The following is a 17467-nucleotide window of genomic DNA, read 5'->3' on the forward strand; positions in this document are numbered from 1 at the left end:
CAATTATATGCAAAGGAAAACGGCACGCTTGCTCATGTGATATTCTAATATGAACATAATATGATGAAGACAAAAACTCATTTGGGGACATCTATAACTGCACTGACACATCACGCAGTGAAAGCAAGCATGAGAGACAAACGCGATATGTCAGCTCGCAGTGCCTCGTACATAGTTAAAACAATGATTAGGCTACAATATCATCATAGTTCATAGACAATATCGCACACTCCTATGCACATAAAGAATGAACTTACAATTGAACTGACATTTACTCGTTTTCTTCTCTCCTCTCGCGTGCAGGAGATATACTGCGTATCGTTTCACATGCGGCCGGAGCTGCAATCCTCTTTCCGCTACATTCTCGACTTGCAAAACTTTAGCATGCTCGTGCCACTTTCCTGGCATTTCAATTAAATTTCTGTCAGCACCGACTTCGCCTCAGGCAACATCGCAACAAGTGAGTGAATCGGATTCAGAAGTGAACGGAACGTTATGCCGCCCGAATATAAGGACGTTAAGACAACGCGAAATATTTTTTTATTAAACAGTTTTTGTATTAATCACATATTATGCTGTGTTAAAAAAAAAATTCCATGACTTTTCCAAAACTTTCTGGGTCTTTTTGTTTTTTCAAAACCTTTCCAGGCCTGGAATTTGCATTTTTCAAATTCCATAACTTTTCCAGGTTTTTTCAAAACGTACGAACCCTGTACAACTGAACATGTAGAGCTTCTTTACAGCAGAATCTGAACGGGTCTCACATCACAGAGTTATTTCCCTGATTGTCCCGTGTGAAGCTGCTGTGAAACTCTGTCCCGTGTGAAGCGCTGTAGAAATAAAGCTGACTGGACTTGGCAAGAGACTCGAACACAACAGGCTTGGTTTGATCGTGACAGTTTTATTGAGTAAACAAAAGGTCAAAAGCCAGCGCTGACATTCAGACATGCTCGAGAAGTGCATCGGCACAAGAAACTACAAAACAAAGAGAATCCGCTTCCTGTCAATAAATACACGGGCCGTTAGCGGTGTGTGTTCAGCAGGGGTGATGATCCGGCACACGCTTCCTGAAACACAACACAACACAACACACACACGTTAAACACATGCTAAAATACCTCAACAACCTCTCGGCTGAGTCTCCTGAACAGATGAAGCTGTTACTGAACTCAACACACACTGCCTTCAGATGAACTATCACACTATTGTCTCTTTAGAGCAGAGTTTGAACTCATATCCAGGGGTTTATTCTGTATAACGGTTCTCATCGCAGTTTGTCTTAGCAGATTAAAAAAAATATGTGCCTCAATTGTGTTTCATCTGCATTTTTAAAATATAAGCACATAATGTAATGTTTTCACATTTCTTTATCATACTTTTTCACGTCAATGTAAACAGGTCGGGTATGGGATGTTTTATTATTATTATTATTATTATTTATTGGTAAAGAGACATCTTTAAATGTGTTTAAAAATGTGTTTTTGTCTTCCAATAAAACTTGCTTGACAAAAAGTTCTGTCCTCTTCCTGTTAATGCCTGTGAGCTGCTTTGACACGGTGTGTCCTGTATGAATAAAGCCGAGAGCACTGACCTGGGAGCAGCTTTGATGATGTTGTCCACGCGCAGGATCATCTCGGCCGCCTCGGCTGCGCTCAGCAACACCTGCCTCTTCACCTGGAAGCTCTCGGTGATGCCCAGATCCGCCATGTCTCCCACACAGCCCTGGGTCATGTCTGTCAGACGGCACGGGTCAAAGGTCAGAGCAGAGGCGCGGGCTAGCCTGACATCAGGTGTGTGTGAGTGTGTGTGTGTCTTACCCAGGCCGAAAGTGATCTTGTTGTCCTGGTGGGCGGCTCTCAGCTGGGACACCAGCTCTGCGCTGTCATATCCTGCGTTATCAGCGATGATGGTGGGCAGCTGCAACAACAAGTGTCACAACAGTGTCAGTTTTGCTCTTTTCGCCAATAAAAACAGCCAATCAGTTGAGTGAATGATTCATCAAGTCACTCATTAAAACAGTGACTTGCTTCTTTTGAGAACGAATCAGTGTTTTGAAACAAATCGGTCGAGTGAATGATTTAAATGATCCATTCAGACAGTCAGGGCGCTCTCTGACATCACATACTTCCCGATCATATAGTAGTGTGTCTACATTCACAGTAGGCGAAGAGCAGCCATTCTGAAGCACACATCCAGTGGACACCTAACTGTCCCTTCAGGCAACAGGAGAGGATTCGCCACTGAATGATAACTTGGCAAATAATGCTAGTAGGTCACATGACAAAGATGGTTGTAATAACTTACTCTCTGAGTAGGTACTTCTTTTGAATGTGCAATTTTGTACACAGACAGTCTCTTGCTTAATTCCTGAATGAATCCATGTATGTGAACAAATCGGTTGAGTGAATAATTCAACGACTCACTAATTAATAACTTTGAACAATTAATTTTAAACGAATAGGTTGAGTGAATAATTCAATGACTCACTAATTAAAGACTTTGACAACTTCTGGTGGTCTAAGTTTCACATAATTTCCTTCTTTCCAATGATGTATGCATTATGTGATTGTAAATGCACTGTAAATGCCTACAAATATGATGTATATATTTAATAAGTTAAGAAAAATGATAAAACTCATAAAGGTAAAAATACACATGGAAACGAATTTAAGGGGAGAAATATATCCATTAGGAGAAGTAACTCCGCATCCCTGCACTGATCCTCTCTAAACAGCCAGACATCAGCTGACATGACGTGACGCACCATCATCAGGGCTTTGGCGAAGGACTCCATGGCCACGGCCTCTTTGCCTGGCGTCCGGTTGGCCAGATCTGACACCACTCTAGCCATCAGCATCTCAGAGCATCCTGAAACACAAGCACACCGGAGTGAGAGCGCATCCCAGCAGACACCGGTTAGAGAGCCGCTGGCGTGGCGAACTGTACTGACCTCCGCCGAACACGGTGCGTGTCTCTTTGACGGTCTGCGACAGCACACACAGGGCGTCGTGGAGCGAGCGCTCGGCCTCGTCCAGGATCTGCTGCGTCGCCCCGCGCAGGACGATGGTGCACGCCTCTCCTGCACACGGGGAACACATCAATGACACAACAACACAACACTGGGGCAATATGCTGATAAATCTGCAGTCAACAAGCACGTACCCATGTCCACTCCTGAGAAGTGAATGAGCATGTCCTCTCCGATCATCACTTCCTCGATCAGCTTACAGTGGCCGATCTTCACCAGCTCAGGATGGTCAAAGGTAGACGTGATCTCACCGCCTGCACGAACAAACCACCTCAATGAGTGCTAGCTAAAAACAGTGCGCTACTCTGTTCTGAAATAAACACACTTTGTATTTAACTCCTGTGAGTCTTTTGCCAGTCTGATTGGGTAATGAGTCACACACAGTTGGTGATCAGGATCAGGGCAGTGCACACTGGGATAGTTTTTACAGCGGTGTGTGTGTGTGTACCTGTGACGAGGGCCAAGCGCTCCACTCCTGCGAAATCAGCGTGTTCGATGGCCATCACTCCAGCGGCGGCAAACAGCTGCTCAGGGTAGTTATAGATCAGCTGCCTGAGGATCCACAACACACAAACACACACTCAGCCACAATTCTGGGGTTTTACTCGGTCAAAACAATCAAGTGCTAATAAAATGGCATTATTCATTTTAAAACATTGTATATGGGAGAAAATGCTGTATAACTGTTAAAGCTCTATCTGATTATGCTACGTTAACCAATTGACAACAGTTTTGTCTAAACAGTTTCTCATCCGTCTAATAAAACAATAAAATAATAAATTAAAGCGTCTTTGACGTTCCCATGTTTTCTACAAAGGTAAAACCTTGATTTATAATCAATAATCTGAATTTTTGACTGAAATGGTCGAGTGAGTGATTCAATGAAACTCTCATAAAGACAGCCTCTATGTTCTTGAATGAACCGGCCGTTCTGCTGACACCTACTGGGAGCCTGAATTTGTGTCATTGAAGTTTTCCACATTTTTTGCAACTGCAGCGCAAATGCCTAAATGCACACATTTAATAAGACTAGTGCAAAATGCCCGTGCAAAATCAGTTTTTGAGTGTGTTTTTAGTAGCTTAATTGTTGGTTTGGTGTGTTTGAGTGCTCATTGTTACAATTACACAGCAAAAGTTCAGTGACATTTTTATATGTGCATGGTAGAAAGCACAAAGTGAACTGAGAAAACGCTATGCTTGAGCAAACAGTTTGTGAATAGGCTGATGCCCGTGCAAAATCAGTTTTTGTGAGCTAATCGCCATCAAAAAAGTTCAGGAGATATTTCTTAGCGATGGCTGATTTCAACAGTTTCAATAAGATGAAAAAATTACTTTGATATTGATTCAATGGATTAATTGCATAAAAAAAAAAAAAAGTGTCATGAATTTATTGCATTTTTGGGGGAAATAATCTGTTTTTATAATAAATCTGGATTTGAATTTTTAGTTTTTTTGACTAAAAAATGTTATTATAACCTAAAGATGCTATGTGAAAGTTTGAAACAGAAAATAGTGGTTTGCATCTTGTCACTTTCTTGGTAAAAACCCCCCACATTTTTACTCAAATTAATCAAAATGGATTTATCAAGTTTTGGAACCGAACTATAATATTCAGAAGTAAACAGTGTAGCTGACTGAGGCCTCGTCCACACTACTGCGTTTTCGTTTAGAAACGGAGAATTAAAACGAATACGATCTCCGTCCACACCAGCGTTTTAGCTGCGTATTAGAATTGATCTCCGTCCACATTAAAACGACTGAAAACGCGGATCACGTGACCATTCACCAACACTGGGCATGCGCGAGCCGGTGTAAACACAACTTCATTGATAAAATTATCCCACCATGCGCTGGTTCTTCCCGGGTTAACCCAAAACCGACGCTCCATGTACACGGTCGATACCGGGAATTGTCAAACGTAAACTATTTTATCGGGAATTGTCAGTTGCACACGGGAATTGTCACATTGTCACTATTTTACCGGGAATTGTTAGCCTAGAAATCTAGACGCACCCTAGCGGCAGCAAAATTATTTTGCAGCCAGGGTGGGTCTAGCAACTCTCAATAGACCTTTTTGCTGCAAAAACCTAAATTGGGTCAGGCCAATCACGTCGTGTATAGAGTGGGCGGGGGCGGGTTTAACATATGACGACAGAGTTGCGACGGCTCCCTGCCACTTGAAAACAAAGGATGGCTGCTGCGGATGGAGAACAACGGTCTTTCGAATCGGCTTTGGCCGCAACTCTGGAGGAGTTGGAGTTAAGTTTTTCTTTGAGAAAAGAACAAAGAACGGCACTTAAGTCATTCTTAAAAAAAGGAAGATGTGTTCGTAGTCAGACTAAACATCTTGATGTACGTCTGGCTTGCCAGGCTAGGGAATTGTCACAGATCGCTCGAATAATAGCTTGCCTCCGGCGCATGTAGGCAGTTAGCATTGTAAAATGCAGAATTTACTTGCACAACAGCTGCTAGAAAAGATATAGCCTACGCCATGACTGATGACACCCAATCATAGAGCCGAGCGTGAGCCTCTACTACGTCATCGTTTCTAAAGTCCTCCGTTTTGACCCGTCCACACTAAAACGCCCTCCGGAGATTCAAAACGAAAAACAGGTCGGCAGCGTTTCTAAACTTCTCCGTTTTGGGTCTCTGTTTTTGCCGTTTTAGTGTGGACGGGAGGTGCAAACGTAGCAAAAGGTCTCCGTTTTTAAATGAAAACGCAGTAGTGTGGACGGGGCCTGAGTGTTTATGTCAGAATGTTTATTTTTAAACCACAACCTTCTAAGTGCTTCTTTTACTGTTTTTTAACGATATCTGTTGCATTTCTCATCCAAACAATGTCAAACTTGGCACTGCACTTACTTGTGCCCGTAGCGAGACACCTGTCAAGTTTGAAATCCATCGGACTAACGGTTCGAGAGATATGCGAATAACACACAGACGGACATACAGACAGACAGACGTTTCTGTAATTTATAGATAGATTAGAAAAAACTGCCCTTATAAAAGGAAAAATTCCTCTGGACATAAATTTAAGAGGGTAAATCTGGGCCCTTAATGAAACCGCAGAAATCAGCCGATACATCAGTCGAGGGCTGAAAACACACTCTCACAGCACCTGTTGATGAAGCAGTTGATGCCGTGCTTGAGAATGCGCTCCACCTTCTCCTTCATCTTCTCCTTCTCGGCCATCTCGATCTCGGCCACCTTGGCTGTGGAGTCCACGCGCACCCTGGAGCCGAAGATCTGCGGGACACACACACACACACTCACGTTACTGGTGTTAATGGTGCCGCGTCAGTGCTGACGCTCAGTGCCTGAACGAGGCCGTACCTTGATCTTGTCCGTGTCCATGCCGGTGTTGGCGATGAGGATGTTGGCGTTCTCGATCCTCTTGGGCTGGTTCACTCCGATCCTCTTGTCCAGCAGGAAGCCTGTGAAGAACAAGAAGAGCGGTCACATGACCATTACGCTACTCGTGTGCCGCCATCTGATTGGCTGAGCCACACACCGCTAACCAATCGCACAACTTTCACAGATCAATTAAACACCTGTTGTTACCGATACTTTACAAACACTTATTATTATTTGAGATAATGAATATAAAACTATGATGAGACCTAGTGATATGTTTTGCAATAGTATATTTTGTACACAAGCAATAAAGAAATATGACACGTTTATAATGAGGGAAATTATATTTATAGAAGGATTAAAACACCCATTGTTTAATTAAGTTCATTTTAAAGACTATTCAAACACATTACAATTCTGCCAAAATAAAATAAAAAATCTATAATTTTAAATGTTCAAATACAGACTGATTGAAGTTTTTATTGGCGAACATAAAAATGTATATAGGTGTAATTTATATGGGTGAAAAACTAATAATTTATACTGGTGTTGAATCATCAGGATGCAGGCAGAAGGCATGAATTATTATTATTATTAATTAAAGGGTTCGTTCATCGAAAAATGAAAACAAGCCCATGATTTACTCACCCTCAAGCCATCCTAGGTGTATATGACTTTCTTCTTTCAGACGAACACAATCTGAGTTATATTAAAAAATGTCCTGGCTAATCCAAGCTTTATAATGGCAGTGAATGGGAGGCCAACATTTGAAACAACAAAAAAGTGCATCAATCCATCATTAAAGTAATTCCCACGGCTCCGGATAAAGGCCTTCTGATGCCTTAGTGTAAGAAAAACTCCCATATTTAAAACTTTTACAGCTATAATAAGTAGCTTTCGTCTGAAAGAAGAAAGTCATGTACACCTCGGATGGCTTGAGGGCGAGTAAAGCCTGGAGTAATTCTCATGTTTGGGTGAATTAAGCCTGTGGGATCAGCTGTCCGTCACACACCCTCGTCCAGGTAGGAGTCGGTGAGGCTGCCGCCCAGCTTCTTGATGACGTGGATGGCCTCCAGGTTTCCGGAGCCCTTGAGCCGCATCACGGCCTGCACCGCCAGCCGGGCGAAGTGGTCCTTGTGGTGCGTCAGCAGCTTGGAGGAGAGCGTGGTGCGCGCAATGTTCAGCAGGTCCACCTGGAACTTCTGCTCGTCGTTCCTGAGGAGACACACACACACACAAGCTCACGTCCACCGCCTCTACTGTTCACACACGTCCACTGCCTCTACTGTTCACACACGTCCACCGCCTCTACTGTTCACACAAACACACGTCCACCGCTTCTAATGTTCACTCACTGACACACACGCACACACACACACACTAGGGGTGGAACGGACCGCAGTTGATGGTGATGCGTACGGATCGGAAGTTTTAGTGGCTAATGGATTTCCACCGCTCTGCTACAAGATTTATTTACGGAGTAGTGTTTGGGTGCACCCCCATCCTTCCTGTTGACTGAGCTTTCAATGTTGTTACGGAAAGGGCGAAGCTGATTGGTTGGTTCTTGTCACATGACCTGCGGTGCGTTTGCGGGATTCTGAAGAGCTGAGATTTTTTTTTATCTCGCTGCGCCTGGAAAAAAACGTGCTCATCGCTTCAAATACGAACGAACTTGAGCGCGCAAAGGATGCGATATGTGAACGGCCTGCTGCGAGCGACCTCCAATCAGGCCACGAGCGACTGCTCTAGGGCTCCGCTTTGTAGGCTACGACTCCATACTTTTTTGCTACTTTGTTATATCTTTCTGCGTCCAGCGTTTCTGGAAATGAACGGGGGTAAAACCTTTTTTAGACCTGACTAAATGAAATTTAAGACCGCGGATAAAATGTGGCCGGTTTTAAGACGTTTTAAGGCCTTAAATTTAAAGTTCCGAATTTTAGACTTTTTAAGACCCCGCGGGAACCCTGTATAGATGTTGCAAGAGCACGAACAAAACAAGATGCCAAATGTCTGGTTTCGGGATTAGAAGATAAAAGACCGTGAATAATATAGTTTTCAGGCTTATTTATAAACTGTGGAATATTTTCTTTTACATAATTTCAAATTTGCAAGTAACGGAAGAAGCGAGACTGAGGGAGTGCAAACTTGCTTATAAGTTGTGAAAAAGATGCAAATTGATCATCTATTTCTCAACAAAATTATCGCTTCCTATTTTGCCGATAGATTTACACTCTGTAAAAAGTAAAGTTGGGAGAGAGGACTCCGGCACTGACAGCCTCCGCACGAACACAGTGTTTCCCACACAGAATCAACACCGGCAAAAACGAGGTCATCCCTGGGAGCGTGGAAGCTTGGCCTATTCGGTTCTTGATATGTAATATGAACAATCATATAACACCATCATGTTGAGGGAAATGTGTTCACAAGTTTGAAAATCTGTGTGTAACTTTAAGGAGCGTCACTAACAAACACCTTTTTTCTGCAATCAAGCAAACTTTTCAGGGTGTTATTCCATAAAGTTTAGTTATGATGTGTGTACGACTGGTCAGAACTGAGCTAGGTAACCATGTGCTGCTATCATCTTTGAGCTATAGGCTCAAAAGTATCTAAAATTGTCACTACCGAAACAGTCATGACCGAAACATGTCATCATTGTTGTGGAAGTGACAAAAGGGAACATAATCATTTATTTGGGGAAAATGAAAACCCACTTTTAGTACAGTTATGCAAATTAGTATGAATGTTATAGTAGTGTTTTAGTATGCGCGTTAAAATGCTGTAATGTGATGTGATCTCTACCAAAACATTACTGTCACTATAGCGAATATGCGCCGTCACGACCGAAACATGCATGTTTGTCTATATTGAATTATCAACTCAGATGTTATTATAGCGTTTGGTTCAATGTTTATTCAAACTAATGAATCCTTAACTTTGCAACCAGGGAGATTAACTTAATGCCTTTTACAAAGAAAGACTGGATTCAAAATACAACAAATCTTAGAAATTTCACTTGAAATATTGTTCAAATTGTAATTACCGTATTTTCCGCACTATAAGGCGCACTTAAAAGCCTTTAATTTTTTCAAAAAACGACAGTGCGCCTTATAATCCGGAGCGCCTTATATATGGATCTGGCGCCTTATGTTAACGTCTGTTAAACAACCGCTGACTTAAACCTTGTTTATACTTTCGCCTGACACCGGAGCGCGAGCTTCCGCTGACTGCGCGCGCAACTCCCCAAACAGACGAGGCATTTATACTTGACGCAACTGTTTTGTTTTAGACTGAACACCAGACCATATAACTGATTTAGACGCGCAAACTGGGTGCCGGTGTGATGAGATGTACTACTAATATCCGTCTGCTCGGGCAGATTCGGCTCAAAGTCATGCATCTTCGGATTCAGAGGCGCGCGCTGTTAAGCCGAATCTGCCTGAGCAGACGGATTTTTTTTTTTATTAACTTCGCGCTCATGCGGACGCGTCGAGTATAAACAAGGTATCTTGGTTTACATTTGGACTTTGGATGTGATCTTAGGCTTGAAAAGGTTGGTGACCACTGCATAACGCAAACCCAGTCAAACGTTTGACTGCAGTATCTTATATTCTATATGCGCCTTATAATCCGGTGCGCCCTATATATGAAAACAGTTCTAAAATAGGCCATTCATTGAAGGTGCGCCTTATAATCCGGTGCGCCTTATAGTGCGGAAAATACGGTATTGATTTACCTGCGAAAACTTTTTTTAAATGAAAAAATATATATTGACATGGTGGACGTAAACAAAATATGAACAGGTCAATCAAATTATGTATTATTGTGTTTCGGTAGTGACAAATTTGGGGAGAGGAAAAATATTCCAAAACTTTCTGAAAATACAGAATGAACTGCACAATTACACATCACACACACTCACGTCCAACACTGCTCATGTTCTAACACACACACACACACACATCATTACCCATGATCCACTGCTGCCTCCCTCAGGGCGTCGCGGGCCGCTTGCGTGGCCTTCCTCCAGCCGGAGATGATGATCTGAGGATGGATCTTCTTGGCGATCAGCAGCTCTGCTTCCTGAGGCACAAACACACACACACACACACGATCAAGCCTGCGCGGCGTCTGGCGGGAAACACAGTGTGTGAGTGAGTGAGTGTGTGAGAGTCGTACCCGCAGCAGCTCAGCGGCCAGCACCGTCACAGAGGTCGTGCCGTCGCCCACCTCGTCATCCTGCACCTTCGACATGTCTGCGCAGGTTCATCACATCAGCCGACACACAACCACATCATGACGTATATATGAACAATATTTTACAGGAGGTAATCTCTGGTGTTACTCTGGTGTAATGTATTTAGATTTTTTTTTTTTTATCGTAACTTCATCAGAATGGTATGAAACATGGTGGCCTTTCACTTGCTATATTATTGTCATAGTGACTACACACACTCTCACACACACACACACGGAGACTCACCCACGAGCACTTTGGCGGCGGGGTTGTCGACGCCGATGGCCTTGAGGATGGTGGCGCCGTCGTTGGTCACGGTCACCTGACTGTCCCTGCCGCCGCCCAGCAGGATCTTGTCCTGTGAGGTCAGAGGTCATTAATCAGCAATATTCACCGGTTATGATCACGACGGGGCGGCCGCCGGCACACGTACCATGCCCTTGGGTCCCAGAGTGCTCTTCACCAGATCCCCGATTGCAATGGCGCCGATGAAGGAGGACTGAAAGCACAGAGAGAGCTCTCGTTAGCCATGATCACGCTTATTAATGATCACGGTTATTAATGATCACGGTCACTGCACGAGTCTCACCAGTCGAGCCGTCTCGGCCTTCTCCTCGTCCGCTCCTTGTCTGAAGATGTTCATGGGGGCCATCGATAGAGACGCCTGCACACACACACACACACATTATGATCATGAAACGGCATCTGCATTACACGTGTACACTTCTGATATTAATAATGATGTGTGTTTATCAAGTCAGTCAGTGTCCCTCCGAAACTCCTCATAACATGAATGCGTGGTCATTCTGGAAACCCTATCTATCATAGACAAGTGACTATAGTGTTGATTAAATATTATTATGGCATTTTCTCCATCTCTATTAGAAAGCTTTCTAGAGAGGGTATTGATTCATTCTAGAAACTGTGATTTTTAATATTATTATTCATTTCGTTATTATGCTAATATTAGATACTTCCATAATTAAATCTTGCTATTATTATTTGAATAATTATCCGTGTAATTATAATATAACTGCACTCTCATGCTCATGACAGTGACGTCAGTGGCCACGCCCTCCACAGAAAGCGCTAGAAACTCCCTGACGATGATCCGCTATTTAATACTATCCATCACAACACAAACTATCGAAACACACACGAGTAAACTCAGCACACAACAAATAAAACAATGAGATGTGTTAATGAAGGGAAACACGTCCATTAGAGCATCATACCGCAGTCGGCTGAACTCATTGTTCGTGTTCACGCGCATGCCGCGCACAAACCCGCACTCTTTAGCGTGAATAAAGTGCGACTGCCGCGGCAAAATCACATTACCGAGTCACTACCGTCACACGCGCTGCACTACACCACATCTCACTCATTATATCTCCGCTGAATTATGATTTAACCACAAAATCGCTCACCATGATGATAATAGGATGTGCAGAAGAGACGCGCACGAGACAGGAAGAACAGAGCAGGGAAATGCGCGACAGATCTACCGCTTCCTGTCTGCACGCGAACACTTTTCAACTTAAAAGTCCCTGTAGTGCGCTTACGCGTTTAACAATGCATTTTTATTTATTTATTATTATTTATTTATCTACTTTAATAAGCTAAAAAGATAATTTAATAAATGTACTTTCAGGATGTTAAAGATAAGTATTCTGTGTTAAACAAGTTGTTTTAGTCTATTGCAGTTTTAAGAAATATTAGACTTTTAATCATTTAATTATAGGCCTATAATTCATTGTATAGTCTACCTAAATGTTTTAAAATCTATATTAATGAGAAGTAAACTAATCAATAAAATCTTTTAACGTCATCCCAGCTAACAATTTTTCGTTCCAGAACGTTCTCGAACAGACATCCTATGCTATATATTGCATAGTATCATAAAATAAAAGCCCCTCAAATTCTATTCTAAATAATCAAAACATATGATTGAACAAAACCTTTCCGTGTTTTCACTGTTATATGATAGGGGGCGCTGTTAATACTCTATGAATCTCAACACAATGTTTCTGTGTTTTTGTTCATGGCTTGTTTCATGTTTTGGATTTTGTGTGTTACATGTTTTTTATTTTTGGACTTTCAATGTAAAAACCGCTCTAAAGTTTTCACCTTCGTCGAAACCGTTACAAAATGCACTTTGTGGAAGTGTATCTCCTGCCTTCATTGATTATGTTGCACAAGATGTTGTCAGAGAGTCAATGGAAGGATGAACTGGGAAGAAAACAGTGTATGCTGGCTGTTCTGACAGTGAAAGTCAAGATTACTGTAGTTATAAAAGTTTGCCAAGACGTCAACAAAGCACAGAAACACATTTGACAGTCACTTTAATAAAATAGTGAGTTGTGTCACAGTTGTGACTTGTGCCATTAAACTACTTTTCTCAAATGATCATTATGTTGTTATCAGCATGTTATTCATCACTTATTTTATACATACAGTATGTGCCATTTTGTTCACATGCAGAAAAGTGTCAGCTCCACCACATGCCACTAGAGGCCGCCACAATTTCAATTCAATTCAGAAAGCTTTATTGGCATGACAAAAAAGTACATTTTGTATTGCCAAAGCATCACAACAACATAGAAAATGATTTAGAACATTTAGTACACAAAATTATAATAATAGTTAAATTAAATAAAGATAGTATTATATATATTATCTTGGCTAGTTATTGCAAAAATAATAATACTGATAACATAAAGCAATAATAATAGTGTAAACAAAGATTAATAAATAAAATAAAAAAGGATTATATTGCAGAAAACATGTATATAAAAAAAAACAAAATAAACAAACACTGAACTTGAACATCATATATGTGTGTAGGTGTGGTGGGATGGGTTAGGCTGTGTGTGTGTGTGTGTGTGTGTGTGTGTGTGTGTGTGTGTGTGTGTGTGTGTGTGTGTGTGTGTGTGTGTGTGTGTGTGTGTGTGATGGGGTGTGTTAGGCTGTGAGTGAGTGTGTGTTTATTGGGCGTTTGCTGCTCTGCTCGTCCCTCAGGATGTGGAGAGATGCTACTAGTCTTGCTGCTATATTGGAGCATTTGGCTTCTTCGCCAAGGATGAATCTGAGTTTTTGGGTTGGGTTACAGGTGTTAAATTGGGGAAATATCTTATTAATTTTGGGGTAATATTGGTCTCTGATGTGTTCATATTTTGGGCATTCTGTGAGGAAGTGCAGCTCGGTCTCCGGCACTCCCAGAATGCAGTGCGTGCAGAGTCTGTCCTCCCGGGAGAGCCAGGTTTGTCTGCGCCGGCCCGTCTCGATGGCCAGGCTGTGTTCGCTGAGTCTGTACATCGTCAGGGTTTTCCTGAGCTTCACATCACTCACTGTGCTCAGGTAGCTCGCAACAGTGTACTCTCGATTTAGTGCCGAATAACATTCCAGTTTGTGTTGGTTTTGAATGGTGTTCGTCCAATGGGTGATGTACTTGTCTTGTTCTGTGTTGATAATTTGTGCAGGCCGAATGTGTGTGAGTGTGTGTGTGTGCTGAGGCGTGCTGATCTCTGCAGGAGAGAGCTCAGTCAGTCTCAGCACCAGCTGGCACAGGGGACTCCTCGCTACGCTCAGCTCTTGGTGTTTGAGGGCTCTGTAATGGTATGTGTTGGGGTCGCTTGTTTTCAGGTGTTTCCAGAATTTGATGGCTCTTTTTTGGATGTTTAGGAGGAGAGGGTATTGGCCTAATTCTGCCCTGCATCCGTTGTTTGGTGTTTTTCTTTGGACTTTGAGTATTCTTTTACAGAAATCTAATTGTAGAGTTTCAATCGGATGTTTTTCCCAATTTAAAAAATCAAATTTTATAGAAGGACCCCACACTTCACTGCCATATAGAACAATTGGTTCAATTATTGATTTGAAAAGTTTGAGCCAAATTTGGATTGGGATGTCAATTTTGATTGATCGTTTTATGGCATAGAAAGCCCTTTGAGCTTTCTCTTTGAGTTCATTCACAGCCAAAGTAAAGTTACCAGTTGGAGTTATTTTCAGGCCGAGGTAAGTGTATGCTTTGGTGCTCTCAATGGTTCTGTGTGAGAGTGTGAATGTGTGTGTTGGTCCCTGAGATCTGGAGCGTTTCTGGAACATCATGACTCTAGTTTTCTGGAGGTTGACGGTCAGGGCCCAGGACTGACAGTAATCCTCCAGCAGATCCAGGCTGTCCTGAAGCCCCTCTTTAGTGGGCCACAATCTCATCTGCAGGAAAGTGCAGTCAAACCAGTGTACACATGCTCCTTCTCATGATAAACTCAGACAGTTGAGCTGGAAAATTGGTAACATTTTAGATTAAGGAACATATATTCACTATTAACTGGGAGTTTTCACTCAATAAACTCATAATTGCTGCTTATTAATAGTTAGTAGCCAATATCCTAGTAATATGCATGCTAATAAACAACTAGTTCATAGTGAAGTTGTTCCCTAATCTAAAGTGTTACCCTTTCATCTTTGAAATATTTATAAATATATATTCCTATGTGGTCTTTGGGCTCTATATGACCCCAATCGATTTTTTCTAAGTTAGTAAACATGGTTTCCTTCATCTTGTTCTACATTATCTGTCTACACACGCACAAAAAAAGCTGCAACCAAACCCTTCTTCACATCCCTTAACATCTAGAGACCATCTCAGCCGCTTCAGAGTCCACTTCAACCCTTCTGGTACCAGCCATTTTAATAAATATTTACTTATTAATGATGTTATGTTAATCAAAGCAAAACTATATATAAAAATATAAAACATAAAAATTTAAATATTTAAAGAGATGTTTATTATTTTGACCTTTGTTCTTGTACATACAAGCGCTGGATTAAGCATTACATAAAGTATTGAATGAAAAGTCTTTCTGTTGCTAAATGTAAATGTATAAATACATCTAACCGTCCTCATCTGCAATAAAGACAGCAAACACTGTAAGAGTCACTATCGGCAGCAGGACATGTACGACTTCATTGCTCCTAATCTCACTGATAGGTTTGTTTGAGATCTGCCAAACGCCTCGCTTTAAATACAGACACAAGTATGTGGCTGCACTCATCCGGATGGATCTCCACGTCAGAAATATCAGATATAGATTCGACCCTGGATGCCGAATCCCTGCCAGAAGATTTAGAGAGTTTGACTGAGAAAGTCTGGGAAGAGCAGAAGCAGGAGACAAAATGATGATAGTAAAAGAGCAGAGTTTATTGAATAAACTTAGTTGTGTACGTTTCATCTAGATGTTACACTTCGCCTGACCAGTACAATTCCAACAAGTGCTATTATATCAAGAGGAAAACAATATAAAATTACTGCTTCACAACATCGTCCTGTGACGCTAAAAGCTTGAAATGGAGACATTCTCTCATCTCTAACTCATGAAGACAAACATCCCTTCAAACCACACAATCATGATATTAAACAACAATAGCAAGCTCTGCAAGAGCAGGGAAATAAGTAAAAACATAACATGACAAATGAATAATAATAATAAAATGATTAAATGATGATATGAATAAATGATAAATCAAATGACTACTACATAAATTACTAATGATAATAGTTCTATCTATAATAAGACAGATGTAGTTTTTTCATTGAAATCTTGTGTGGTCAGGTGTGGCAGGGCGGGGTTAGATCCCGCCCTAGTAAGTGTTGTCATCTAATTGATGGGCGTGAGCGCCTATTGGCGGCCGTCCCTGGCCTTTTTAAGGTGGAGTTCAGGCCACCTGGGTATGCGTCATTGTTACGATCGCCTCTGTTTTTGTGCGCACGTAGCTCTACAGTTACTGAGAGTTGTATTCGTAAACTTTTGAACTATGGGGCCTGGGCAGACTTCAGTCGTGCTAGTGGTTGTAGCTGCAGGCTGTTTTGATTTTGAGATTAAATATAAAAGGAAAGAAAAGGAAACAACACCAATGTATGGTTGCTTTCTTAAAGTAAAACACACACGTTGTTATTGAAAACCCTTAGATCCTTGACATGTCCTCATTACCTTTAACTGTTTAGATATTATATCATAAAGTACACAAAGTTGTTGGTGAACAATCACAGTTATGTTATTAGTTATGAGTCAGTTGGCTTGGCTATCAAGCTGTTGATGACATGAAACTGCCCACCAATATCAAAATCAAACATACACCCTTGTTATTGGTAACTATTATGATTAAAGCTTAGATTAACATTGACTGTAGATTACATGAGACCATCTCCTTTATTTAACAATACACACTTAAGGCTGAAGACAGATGTAGTTTTTTCATTGAAATCTTGTGTGGTCAGGTGTGGCAGGGCGGGGTTAGATCCCGCCCTAGTAAGTGTTGTCATCTAATTGATGGGCGTGAGCGCCTATTGGCGGCCGTCCCTGGCCTATTTAAGGTGGAGTTCAGGCCACCTGGGTATGCGTCATTGTTACGATCGCCTCTGTTTTTGTGCGCACGTAGCTCTACTGTTACTGAGAGTTGTATTCGTAAACTTTTGAACTATGGGGCCTGGGCAGACTTCAGTCGTGCTAGTGGTTGTAGCTGCAGGCTGTTTATGGGCCTTTTAATTCCTTATATTGGTTATTTGGGATTGGATCATAGGGCTCTGCTTTTTCCGGGCTGTCATTAAACCTTGAAGTTCCTAGTTTTCGTTATACTGGCATGAGGTTCTGTTTATATAATGGCACCTGTAAGATGATTTTAAGTTTGGCGACGTGTATTCATCTCCTGTGAATGATTTTAAGTACGGTGTCGCTATGGTGGCTCCTGTGTCTAATTCTGTCTCTGCCCTCTAGGCCCTGGCACTGGGTAATTTCTGGGCTGTAGGTGGAGTTGGTCCATCGTCGGGGCGACGACGCAAGAGCTAGGGGTAGATT

At 41.8% G+C, this 17467-nt stretch overlaps 1 protein-coding gene across 1 annotated transcript; it reads right to left on the bottom strand.

The window, feature by feature from the left end:
• Positions 1-881: 881 nt before the first annotated feature.
• On the bottom strand, positions 882-12143 carry cct2 (chaperonin containing TCP1, subunit 2 (beta)). Its single transcript, XM_084408320.1, has 16 exons — positions 12044-12143; positions 11206-11280; positions 11050-11115; positions 10863-10974; positions 10559-10635; positions 10350-10462; positions 7395-7597; positions 6362-6462; positions 6147-6274; positions 3477-3580; positions 3163-3282; positions 2951-3079; positions 2765-2868; positions 1818-1917; positions 1592-1733; positions 882-1067 (listed from the first exon to the last, which is right to left on the bottom strand). The coding sequence occupies exons 1-16, from the start codon at positions 12044-12046 to the stop codon at positions 1037-1039; spliced, it is 1608 nt and encodes a 535-aa protein (XP_084264446.1). The 5' UTR covers positions 12047-12143; the 3' UTR covers positions 882-1036.
• Positions 12144-17467: the final 5324 nt, after the last annotated feature.

The sequence above is a fragment of the Rutilus rutilus genome (genome assembly GCF_951802725.1).
Source record: "Rutilus rutilus genome assembly, chromosome: 4".
NCBI classification, from domain to species: domain Eukaryota; kingdom Metazoa; phylum Chordata; class Actinopteri; order Cypriniformes; family Leuciscidae; genus Rutilus; species Rutilus rutilus.

Coding starts and splice junctions, on each gene's coding strand:
- cct2 (XM_084408320.1), bottom strand. Junction 10,463..10,558: donor TGGCCGCTGAGCTGCTGCGG/GTACGACTCTCA, acceptor TTTGTGCCTCAG/GAAGCAGAGCTGCTGATCGC. Junction 3,080..3,162: donor CTTCTCAGGAGTGGACATGG/GTACGTGCTTGT, acceptor CCCCGTGTGCAG/GAGAGGCGTGCACCATCGTC.